The sequence below is a fragment of the Nerophis ophidion genome, linkage group LG16, assembly GCF_033978795.1.
Source record: "Nerophis ophidion isolate RoL-2023_Sa linkage group LG16, RoL_Noph_v1.0, whole genome shotgun sequence".
Taxonomy (NCBI): Eukaryota; Metazoa; Chordata; class Actinopteri; order Syngnathiformes; family Syngnathidae; genus Nerophis; species Nerophis ophidion.
In genome coordinates this window covers 22,037,092-22,050,234 of record NC_084626.1, presented here as the reverse complement: position 1 = coordinate 22,050,234, position 13,143 = coordinate 22,037,092, and the positions used below count along the sequence as shown (strand labels likewise).

The 13,143-nt window shown below is 42.7% G+C and overlaps 1 protein-coding gene across 2 annotated transcripts in view; it reads left to right on the top strand.

Moving 5' to 3' along the window:
• The window catches only part of wdr1 (WD repeat domain 1), a 28,863-nt gene extending 16,599 nt beyond the window's left edge, over positions 1–12,264 (top strand). The window contains exons 9-15 of one of the 2 annotated variants that reach the window (XM_061874662.1): positions 818–907; positions 1,047–1,201; positions 2,331–2,418; positions 2,576–2,686; positions 4,409–4,582; positions 5,134–5,278; positions 11,608–12,264. In XM_061874662.1, coding sequence (XP_061730646.1) covers positions 818–907; positions 1,047–1,201; positions 2,331–2,418; positions 2,576–2,686; positions 4,409–4,582; positions 5,134–5,278; positions 11,608–11,714 — 870 coding nt within the window. In that variant the 3' untranslated portion in view covers positions 11,715–12,264. Of the gene's footprint in view, positions 1–817; positions 911–1,046; positions 1,202–2,330; positions 2,419–2,575; positions 2,687–4,408; positions 4,583–5,133; positions 5,279–11,607 lie in introns of both variants that reach the window. The other variant, XM_061874663.1, reaches the window with a different exon arrangement.
• The last annotated feature ends 879 nt before the right edge of the window (positions 12,265–13,143 follow it).

Genomic DNA, 13,143 nt, shown 5'->3' with positions numbered 1-13,143 from the left:
AATCTAGCTACGAACGAGCCATAATGATGCAATGTGTACATACAGCTAGCTTAAACATCATGTTAGCATTGCAGTCATGCACTGACCACATATGTCTGATTAGCACGCCAACAAGTCAATAGCATCAACAAAGCTCACCTTTGTGCATTCACGCACAGCATAAAACGTTTTGAGGACAGAATGAGACAAAAAAAGTAGTGGCATAAAACATGTTTTTCTGTGGCAGCGTCGGAGAAAGTTGTACATGTAAACAAACTGTTGCGTCACAGTTCAAGGACCGGTGATATTAGGACAAAACGCCGCTCGCCAAATACTCATCAATGGAACATAAACACAAACATATTCAACAGTGGGCTTTCTAATAATTAGGAACATTTGTGTTGTCCAACAGAAACCATATTAAAACCAAACATATTTTATCCTATCTTTTTCCATTTTCATACGTTTTTGAAAAAGCTAAAGGGAGCCACTAGGGCGGAGCTAAAGAGTGCCGACCCCTCACTTGACTATAGATCTAATTTGAGTAGGCCAACAACTGTCCTAACGAGGCAAAGTTTTAATTCACATTTCACATTTTTTGGTTAAACAAGTTATATCCTATCCGAGCACAAAACTACTTGATTCCACTAAGGAATACAACTCTCAGCATGTTTACTTTGTAATATTTAAATGGTCTATCTGGATAAAACTTGCTTTGGTAGTTTTGACCCGGTGTTCACAAATTCTGTTTACGGTTTCTTGAGAAAAATAGTCCTGTTTGTCTGTGGTATTGGCTGAAATGACATGAAACCTTTAACCTTGCCTAATTCTTTTACAGGGCCACAGCAAGTCCATCCAGTGTGTGACTGTCCACAAAAGTGATGGACGACAATACATCTATTCTGGGAGTCATGACGGACACATCAATATCCTTCTCAAGCACTTTAAATCAATTACAGAGTACATTTGAAATAAGAGGAGAGGTGAATATTTACCCACCGTTGGTTTTGGTTTTGTCACTTGGAAACATTCAAGCCCGTGATTTTCCCTTAACTTTCTCCTCACATTACTGGGATGCAGAAACTGGTGAGAATGATTGTTTCTCAGGGAAGGGCCACAGCAACCAGGTGAGCCAAATGGTGGTCAATGACGCTGAAGAGCTGGTGACGTGCAGCATGGACGATACGGCGCGCTACATCGACCTCAACAAAAGGGATTACAGGTAAGGACGAGTTGGATTGTAGTTTTCAGATAGGAAGATTTTTTTCTACACAACTACTTTGGTATTTGTAGTTGAAATAGTGGATACATTTACATGCATCGTTATGTAAAGCTGATACTATAGCTACACATCAAATGGTACGTACAAACCCGTGTCTGTTCCAAAGGGAATTGTCATTCATGCTGCTTTGATCATTTATAGACTGTATATGCAGTATACACTTGTAGGAATGGCTGGCAAATTCTGTACTTTTTATACTGACCGAAGTCCACCCATTGTCCTCAAATGAAACCATACTATGTTTCAATTCCTTTTTTTGTACGTGACGTCACATCCGGTTGCAGACTCTGCATCGGCACACACACTTGGTGGGCAAACAGGCCATTTCATGAAAGACTGCTTCTAGGTGATGTTGCAGTTTTCCAGACCGAAAGTAACGTTCTGTTTTTCACATTGATGCTGCTTTACATTGGATATGCCGTACACCTCAACATTCAGTAATGAAAACATCAACAAAGATGTACAACGCACATCAAAATAACACCTGGTGTGTAATAAGTGCAATACCTACAGTACAAACCCTTTGTGGGGCTCAACAAAAGACAAGACTGGCACAAATAACTTGACCGCAAAGACTTCTTCCTGGCTAATTGTAAATGAATGCATACTTGCAAATGAGACTAAGAAATGTTAAACTGGACAGCGCAGTTGTCAGCTCAGTGGTAAATGTAAAAAAACCAACACAATTATTAAACAAATTACCATTTATTACTACACAGTACACACAAGTACCAAAAATTGGTGCCATTAAGTGCTCATTTAGATTTCCAGGTACCAGTAATTGGTACCGTATTTGTTGAAATGTGAAAGGTAGCCGTGCCTACACACTTGGTGGAGGTAGCGTTCACTTAAACATAATTCAAGGAGACACTCTTGTTGGAGTCCATGGTCACTGTAAACAATTTAAAAAGGCCTTGTTGGATGCTATGTGCTTGTATACAACCTTGCATTTGAAGTTTGAGTTCTTCAATTCAAATGTAGTAAACATTCAAAGGAGTCCATAACCAATACATCTTTTAAAGTATAAAATATTTTTAGCGTACAAATAACCACAAGTTGTTGTTTTCAGTGTCTCTGATGTGGTGAAAATGGATTCCCAGCCTAAAAGCATCTCAGCAGCAGCAGGCGGTCTGTCACTGGCAGTGTGCTTTGGACAGGTAAGCATGTTGCTTTTATAACTGGTGGTTTAGGCAAATGGAGGATTTCTCCTTCCACACATTTAACATTCACATGTCACACTAACATGTGCTGCAAATATCCACGTGATTCAAAATTGTAATCTGGTCCTGATGACATCTTTTGTTCCCCCCTCAGGTTGTCTTGATGAAGGATAAAAGAAAAGTCTTTGCCCTCGACAACCTTGGCTATGAACCTGAAGTTGGAGTTCTCAACCCTTCAGGCACCACAGCTGCTGTGGGAGGAGCAGTAAGTTTAATGGCTGTTACTTTCATTGTGTGCACTGCAAAAAGTCTTAACAAAAGATGGGATGAAAAGACCAAAACTAGTGAAATGATCTGTCCATGCAGAAAGTCAATTGTACTTTAAGATGTGTATATAGGGACGGCGTGGCGCAGTGGGAGAGTGGCCGTGCGCAACCCGAGGGTCACTGGTTCAAATCCCACCTAGAACCACTTCACCCTTGCTCCTGATGGGTGCTGGTTGGCGCCTTGCATGGCAGCTACCTCCATCAGTGTGTGAATGTGTGTGTGAATGTGGAAGTAGTGTCAAAGCGCTTTGGGTACCTTGAAGGTAGAAAAGCGCTATACAAGTACAACCCATTTATCATTTATGTGTAGAAATTGGCAGGACTTGCAAGCTAGAAATAAGTATTTTATTCTCAAAACAAGCATTCTTTGAAAATCTTGTTTAAAGATTCTGCAACATCCTATGTGGGGGGAAAATATCTTCTTTGAGTAGTTTTCTCAATTTTAACACAGTTAGAATAGACAAAATATATTTATTCATGCTAAAATTAGGATTATGTTGTAAAGTTAATGACAAGAAATGAGTACTTAAGTCTTAAAACTAGGGTATTTTTCGAAATAACATCTTTAGTCTTGGCAAGTGGCAAATAATTTGTAGTGTATGATGCTGAGAAGCAGCATCCTCGACTGTAGACATTTGATTTTTGTCTAGTTTGTCACAGGAGCGCTCTGTCTTGAAGAACTTTGTGTAAAAAAAAAACAAAAAACCTAGTCAAAGATCATCTTTATGACCGTACTCTAGTGTTTCTGGGAATCTGCTGCAAAAATTGAAGTCAAGTTGTTTTAATCGAACAAACAATGAATACCCCAAATGATGACAAAGAACCGAAAATGAAACCTTGAGGAACACTAGACCTAGACTTCCCTTATTGTCTTTCAAATTAGAACTTTACAGTACAGATAAGAACTAAATGTTGTTGCATTAGTCCGTGGTAGTGCAGGATAAAAGAACAATAAGGTGCAGAGTGTTTGCATTTACAAAAGAAGATGCTACAAGTATGACTAACAAAGTTGAACAAATGTGTACTGATGTAGAAATGTCTGAAGTAAACAAGCTAAAACAGCACATAAATCCCATCGCGGAAAAAATGTCTAACTGCCAAAACGGAGATGAGTTAAAGAGTGCCTTGAAGAACGCCTCCATTATGTAAATGACTAGTTTGGACACCAGTTTTCTATGTTTGCAAGCAAGGATAAACTGTTACACAAGGATCTGTCAGTGTTTACAGTGGGCCAAGTTCCTCTATAAGGACCACGCTACTGTTGTTAGGAAAATAGTTGTAGAGAATGTTTTGAACAGGAAACGAGGGTCAGGATGGTGTCATTGCCAGATAGGATTTGACTCTAGAGCCGCCTGTTGAATAGCACGGTCCTAGGGTCCTAGGTATGTATGTGTGGCCATTCATGGAGGGCAGATTAAAGAGCACATGCTCTTCTCTTACAACCAGTAATATATATATTTAAATACATCAAACGGGTGAGGATAAACTTTATAGAGTCCACTGATGTAGGCAAACTTGCAACAGCTGCACATGTCATCAGCTCACAGTGACCACCTGTGACTCTGCTTTAGGTCTTTCTACAGTGGTTTGCTGAGGAGAATTATTAACCTGAGAAAAGAATATTCTAATACATCGTGCTGCCTTTTCTTTCTCTCTCTCAGGATGGTGTGGTCAGTCTGTACTCGGTCCAGGGCAGCACTCTGAAGGATGCGGGCCAAACCTTGCAGGTTGAAGGGCTGGTGACAGACATGGCTTACTCTAACGATGGAGCCTATTTGGCTGTCATAGTTGACAAGAAAATGGCCACAGCCTTTAGTGTGGCGGACAACTACTCGGTAAATGCTGGACTGGTCTTTTTTAGCGTGTTGACATACAGTACATGCCAAAGGCCTCTTCTCTATTTCCATGACTATTTACATTGTAGATTGCCACATCTAAACTAGGAATGAACACATGTGGAGTTATGTACTTCACAAAAAAAGGTGAAATAACTGAAAACATGTTTTATATTCTACTTTCTTCAAAATAGCCACCCTTTGCTCTGATTACTGCGCTGCACACTCTTGGCATTCTCTCCATGAGCTTCAAGAGGTAGTCACCTGAAATGCTTTTCACTTCACAGGTGTGCTTGAAGCTCATGGAGAGAATGCCAAGAGTGTGCAAAAGGGGGGCTATTTTGAAGAAAGTAGAATATAAAACATGTTTTCAGTTATTTCCCCTTTTTTTGTGAAGTACATAACTCCACATGTGTTCATTCATAGTTTGGATGTGACAATCTACCATGTAAATAGTCATGGAAATAAAGAAAACACATTGAAAGAGGAGGAGAAGGTGTGAACACATTTTTTTTAAATTAACATGAAGTTTTCTTCCCCCCTGCTCTAAGGTAAAAAATGTGTTTTATGGCCACCATGCAAAACCAGTCACCTTGGCGTGGTCACCTGATAATGAGCACTTTGCAACTGGTGGGATGGACATGATGGTTTATATCTGGACAGTGAGTGATGCAGACAAGCGGATAAAGCTGTCAGGTAAGTTGTGCAGACTACACACTTCTTCACCACTAAGTTGTGCAGACTACACACTTCTTCACCACTAAGTTGTGCAGACTACACACTTCTTCACCACTAAGTTGTGCAGACTACACACTTCTTCACCACTAAGTTGTGCAGACGACACACTTCTTCACCACTAAGTTGTGCAGACTACACACTTCTTCACCACTAAGTTGTGCAGACGACACACTTCTTCACCACTAAGTTGTGCAGACTACACACTTCTTCACCACTAAGTTGTGCAGACTACACACTTCTTCACCACTAAGTTGTGCAGACTACACACTTCTTCACCACTAAGTTGTGCAGACTACACACTTCTTCACCACTAAGTTGTGCAGACTACACACTTCTTCACCACTAAGTTGTGCAGACGACACACTTCTTCACCACTAAGTTGTGCAGACTACACACTTCTTCACCACTAAGTTGTGCAGACTACACACTTCTTCACCACTAAGTTGTGCAGACGACACACTTCTTCACCACTAAGTTGTGCAGACTACACACTTCTTCACCACTAAGTTGTGCAGACGACACACTTCTTCACCACTAAGTTGTGCAGACTACACACTTCTTCACCACTAAGTTGTGCAGACTACACACTTCTTCACCACTAAGTTGTGCAGACTACACACTTCTTCACCACTAAGTTGTGCAGACTACACACTTCTTCACCACTAAGTTGTGCAGACTACACACTTCTTCACCACTAAGTTGTGCAGACGACACACTTCTTCACCACTAAGTTGTGCAGACTACACACTTCTTCACCACTAAGTTGTGCAGACTACACACTTCTTCACCACTAAGTTGTGCAGACGACACACTTCTTCACCACTAAGTTGTGCAGACTACACACTTCTTCACCACTAAGTTGTGCAGACTACACACTTCTTCACCACTAAGTTGTGCAGACTACACACTTCTTCACCACTAAGTTGTGCAGACTACACACTTCTTCACCACTAAGTTGTGCAGACTACACACTTCTTCACCACTAAGTTGTGCAGACTACACACTTCTTCACCACTAAGTTGTGCAGACTACACACTTCTTCACCACTAAGTTGTGCAGACTACACACTTCTTCACCACTAAGTTGTGCAGACTACACACTTCTTCACCACTAAGTTGTGCAGACTACACACTTCTTCACCACTAAGTTGTGCAGACTACACACTTCTTCACCACTAAGTTGTGCAGACTACACACTTCTTCACCACTAAGTTGTGCAGACGACACACTTCTTCACCACTAAGTTGTGCAGACGACACACTTCTTCACCACTAAGTTGTGCAGACTACACACTTCTTCACCACTAAGTTGTGCAGACTACACACTTCTTCACCACTAAGTTGTGCAGACTACACACTTCTTCACCACTAAGTTGTGCAGACTACACACTTCTTCACCACTAAGTTGTGCAGACGACACACTTCTTCACCACTAAGTTGTGCAGACTACACACTTCTTCACCACTAAGGTGTGCAGACTACACACTTCTTCACCACTAAGGTGTGCAGACTACACACTTCTTCACCACTAAGGTGTGCAGACGACACACTTCTTCACCACTAAGTTGTGCAGACGACACACTTCTTCACCACTAAGTTGTGCAGACTACACACTTCTTCACCACTAAGTTGTGCAGACTACACACTTCTTCACCACTAAGTTGTGCAAACGACACACTTCTTCACCACTAAGTTGTGCAGACGACACACTTCTTCACCACTAAGTTGTGCAGACTACACACTTCTTCACCACTAAGGTGTGCAGACTACACACTTCTTCACCACTAAGGTGTGCAGACTACACACTTCTTCACCACTAAGGTGTGCAGACTACACACTTCTTCACCACTAAGGTGTGCAGACGACACACTTCTTCACCACTAAGGTGTGCAGACTACACACTTCTTCACCACTAAGGTGTGCAGACTACACACTTCTTCACCACTAAGGTGTGCAGACTACACACTTCTTCACCACTAAGGTGTGCAGACTACACACTTCTTCACCACTAAGGTGTGCAGACGACACACTTCTTCACCACTAAGTTGTGCAGACGACACACTTCTTCACCACTAAGTTGTGCAGACTACACACTTCTTCACCACTAAGTTGTGCAAACGACACACTTCTTCACCACTAAGTTGTGCAGACTACACACTTCTTCACCACTAAGTTGTGCAGACTACACACTTCTTCACCACTAAGTTGTGCAGACTACACACTTCTTCACCACTAAGTTGTGCAGACTACACACTTCTTCACCACTAAGTTGTGCAGACGACACACTTCTTCACCACTAAGTTGTGCAGACGACACACTTCTTCACCACTAAGTTGTGCAGACTACACACTTCTTCACCACTAAGTTGTGCAGACTACACACTTCTTCACCACTAAGTTGTGCAGACTACACACTTCTTCACCACTAAGTTGTGCAGACTACACACTTCTTCACCACTAAGTTGTGCAGACTACACACTTCTTCACCACTAAGTTGTGCAGACTACACACTTCTTCACCACTAAGTTGTGCAGACGACACACTTCTTCACCACTAAGTTGTGCAGACGACACACTTCTTCACCACTAAGTTGTGCAGACTACACACTTCTTCACCACTAAGTTGTGCAGACTACACACTTCTTCACCACTAAGTTGTGCAGACTACACACTTCTTCACCACTAAGTTGTGCAGACGACACACTTCTTCACCACTAAGTTGTGCAGACTACACACTTCTTCACCACTAAGTTGTGCAGACTACACACTTCTTCACCACTAAGTTGTGCAGACGACACACTTCTTCACCACTAAGTTGTGCAGACTACACACTTCTTCACCACTAAGTTGTGCAGACTACACACTTCTTCACCACTAAGTTGTGCAGACTACACACTTCTTCACCACTAAGTTGTGCAGACGACACACTTCTTCACCACTAAGTTGTGCAGACTACACACTTCTTCACCACTAAGTTGTGCAGACTACACACTTCTTCACCACTAAGTTGTGCAGACTACACACTTCTTCACCACTAAGTTGTGCAGACGACACACTTCTTCACCACTAAGTTGTGCAGACGACACACTTCTTCACCACTAAGTTGTGCAGACTACACACTTCTTCACCACTAAGTTGTGCAGACTACACACTTCTTCACCACTAAGTTGTGCAGACTACACACTTCTTCACCACTAAGTTGTGCAGACTACACACTTCTTCACCACTAAGTTGTGCAGACGACACACTTCTTCACCACTAAGTTGTGCAGACGACACACTTCTTCACCACTAAGTTGTGCAGACTACACACTTCTTCACCACTAAGTTGTGCAGACTACACACTTCTTCACCACTAAGTTGTGCAGACTACACACTTCTTCACCACTAAGTTGTGCAGACTACACACTTCTTCACCACTAAGTTGTGCAGACGACACACTTCTTCACCACTAAGTTGTGCAGACTACACACTTCTTCACCACTAAGGTGTGCAGACTACACACTTCTTCACCACTAAGGTGTGCAGACTACACACTTCTTCACCACTAAGGTGTGCAGACGACACACTTCTTCACCACTAAGTTGTGCAGACGACACACTTCTTCACCACTAAGTTGTGCAGACTACACACTTCTTCACCACTAAGTTGTGCAGACTACACACTTCTTCACCACTAAGTTGTGCAAACGACACACTTCTTCACCACTAAGTTGTGCAGACGACACACTTCTTCACCACTAAGTTGTGCAGACTACACACTTCTTCACCACTAAGTTGTGCAGACGACACACTTCTTCACCACTAAGTTGTGCAGACTACACACTTCTTCACCACTAAGTTGTGCAGACGACACACTTCTTCACCACTAAGTTGTGCAGACTACACACTTCTTCACCACTAAGTTGTGCAGACTACACACTTCTTCACCACTAAGTTGTGCAGACGACACACTTCTTCACCACTAAGTTGTGCAGACTACACACTTCTTCACCACTAAGTTGTGCAGACTACACACTTCTTCACCACTAAGTTGTGCAGACTACACACTTCTTCACCACTAAGTTGTGCAGACGACACACTTCTTCACCACTAAGTTGTGCAGACGACACACTTCTTCACCACTAAGTTGTGCAGACTACACACTTCTTCACCACTAAGTTGTGCAGACTACACACTTCTTCACCACTAAGTTGTGCGGACTACACACTTCTTCACCACTAAGTTGTGCGGACGACACACTTCTTCACCACTAAGTTGTGCGGACGACACACTTCTTCACCACTAAGTTGTGCAGACTACACACTTCTTCACCACTAAGTTGTGCAGACGACACACTTCTTCACCACTAAGTTGTGCAGACGACACACTTCTTCACCACTAAGTTGTGCAGACTACACACTTCTTCACCACTAAGTTGTGCAGACTACACACTTCTTCACCACTAAGTTGTGCAGACGACACACTTCTTCACCACTAAGTTGTGCAGACGACACACTTCTTCACCACTAAGTTGTGCAGACTACACACTTCTTCACCACTAAGTTGTGCAGACGACACACTTCTTCACCACTAAGTTGTGCAGACGACACACTTCTTCACCACTAAGTTGTGCAAACTACACACTTCTTCACCACTAAGTTGTGCAGACTACACACTTCTTCACCACTAAGTTGTGCAGACTACACACTTCTTCACCACTAAGTTGTGCAGACTACACACTTCTTCACCACTAAGTTGTGCAGACTACACACTTCTTCACCACTAAGTTGTGCAGACTACACACTTCTTCACCACTAAGTTGTGCAGACTACACACTTCTTCACCACTAAGTTGTGCAGACTACACACTTCTTCACCACTAAGTTGTGCAGACTACACACTTCTTCACCACTAAGTTGTGCAGACTACACACTTCTTCACCACTAAGTTGTGCAGACGACACACTTCTTCACCACTAAGTTGTGCAGACGACACACTTCTTCACCACTAAGTTGTGCAGACGACACACTTCTTCACCACTAAGTTGTGCAGACTACACACTTCTTCACCACTAAGTTGTGCAGACGACACACTTCTTCACCACTAAGTTGTGCAGACGACACACTTCTTCACCACTAAGTTGTGCAGACTACACACTTCTTCACCACTAAGTTGTGCAGACTACACACTTCTTCACCACTAAGTTGTGCAGACTACACACTTCTTCACCACTAAGTTGTGCAGACTACACACTTCTTCACCACTAAGTTGTGCAGACGACACACTTCTTCACCACTAAGTTGTGCAGACTACACACTTCTTCACCACTAAGTTGTGCAGACGACACACTTCTTCACCACTAAGTTGTGCAGACTACACACTTCTTCACCACTAAGTTGTGCAGACGACACACTTCTTCACCACTAAGTTGTGCAGACTACACACTTCTTCACCACTAAGTTGTGCAGACTACACACTTCTTCACCACTAAGTTGTGCAGACGACACACTTCTTCACCACTAAGTTGTGCAGACGACACACTTCTTCACCACTAAGTTGTGCAGACGACACACTTCTTCACCACTAAGGTGTGCAGACTACACACTTCTTCACCACTAAGTTGTGCAGACGACACACTTCTTCACCACTAAGTTGTGCAGACGACACACTTCTTCACCACTAAGTTGTGCAGACGACACACTTCTTCACCACTAAGCAGATCACCTTGTGAAGAAGTACACAATAGACATGATTGCACAGTAGTTCATATGGCCTCATTCACCACCATTTACCTGACACATGAAACATGGCAAAGCTGCACTATCCACCAGCTTGGTTGGTAGAGCGGCCGTCGCCAGCAACTTGAGGGTTTCAGGTTCTATTCCCGCATCCGCCATCTTTGTCAAAGCTTGTGTTCTTGGAAAGATACTTTACCCACCACCTGACTAGCCGACTAGCTGCACTGATACTGTGCCCTTTTGTGGGCGGTCTTGTTTACGTGCCTCCACTTTGACTGTCTTCTCCCCGTCATCTGTGTTGTACTTTTGAGCGCTTCCATAGGGAGTTTACAGACTGATATACCGTATATTCCGGATCGTAAGGCTCACTGCCGACGAGGGGCTCTCTTTTCATACAAAAGGCGGTGTATCAAGCACCTTTTTATATAATAGATTGAAGTTAAAAAATGAAAAGAAGAAAGTCCAGCCAGGGGCATCTATCCTGAGCTGTCTAACTGCGTTTGAATCCTTGTTTCATCACGTTTGACTCTTCTCTCCAGTTAGATTTCAAGTCCTTGTTGTGTGTTTGCTGCAGACTGTCACAGGCTGCACCACGTTAGCGGCCTGGCATGGACCGACGCCAACACCCTGGTCACCACCTCCCACGATGCCAGCATCAAGCAGTGGACTATTACTTACTGAGCAGCACACCCACATCTCCAGGGACTAGGAGGACTACTGCAGACTTCACTTTCTTTTACACTAAATCTAGACGGTGGGGGTTTTGCTGTCTGTTTCCTGTCGTAATACAAATGAAAAGAAGGATTTGACTACCTGCAACATGCTAAGTAGAATTGTTCTGAATTATTGACATGGCTCAACATTCCAAAAGTAATAGAATCACTGCAGGTTGCTGTAACTTGATGGAAAGACAGATTAAAGACATTTCATGTTTTGCTGACATTCCTGAAATGAGAAGTGTTTGGTGCAGTTTCCTGTCATAGTTTTTCCCTGTGAAGGGGATGCGGGTGCAGCTTTTTGCTCTCCAGGATCACGGTGCCCTTCATAGCACTGTTCTAGGAACTGAAAACAATCAATGTCTTGTCTTTCCTTCCCAGGATCCTGCATTGCCCCCTTTTTTTTTTTTTTTTTTATTTTTTTTTAGACCCGGTATAGTTTTATTGTCTCGCTATTTTCATGTCTTTATGCATTCGTTAATACTGCTGAAAATAAAACACTTTTGTTGTGCATATTTTGTGGAATTCACGACGTGTTGTGTCCAAAATCTCCACTTCCTCTCCGTTTTTCTGCGCTGTAGACTTGGATCCTGCAGTGGCGGCTGTGAGTTTCCCACCTAGGCTTTCAGCGATGTGCGGTGTCAATGATGAGCTCTCCAAATAGCATCATTGATGTCACCACATGACCATTGCTGGAGAAATACTATACAGGAACACATTTACACACTGCTGGACATTGAATCACATCAACACTGAACAAAACGGGGGTGTTTTCTCGCACATTTAAAAAAATCTATAAATTCGCATCAGCAATTAAAACATCTTATGTGGCACTTTCAAAATTCAAACTGCAAAAAAAAAACCACATTAAATGTGAAAAAAATTGAATAAAATATCTCAACTCTTAATCTGTAGAAACCATTCGAGCTTCCAGGGTTGGCTGACATGGTCTCGCAAGATGTAGTTTCTCTTTAAATATTCTTCTTGAAAATGGACTTGCAAATATATGTGTTGTCTAATCATAAAATATGCAGACCAGGTGTGTTGGCTAAAGTTTACTCCCCAGCGTGCTCATCAATGAACATCCAGCTGCCGCCATGGCTAAAGGCGGCTCTGCACTACTGTGGCATGCTGGGTAATGTAGTGATTGTGTTCCTAGCTCATAACATCATTATATATATCTGCCTCAGGCTGTCAAGAAGGCCAGACTGACAACAGCTCCTGATCTGATTGGCTACATCAATGATGATGTTTGGCGAGGTCATCATTGAAGTCGCACATCGCTGGAGGCCTAGGTGGGAAACTCACGGCCCGTCACTGATGCTTTGGTACGAAAACAATTCATGCTAAATAAATCTGTATGTGTTCTAGTGTAAAAATGTTAACATTATTCT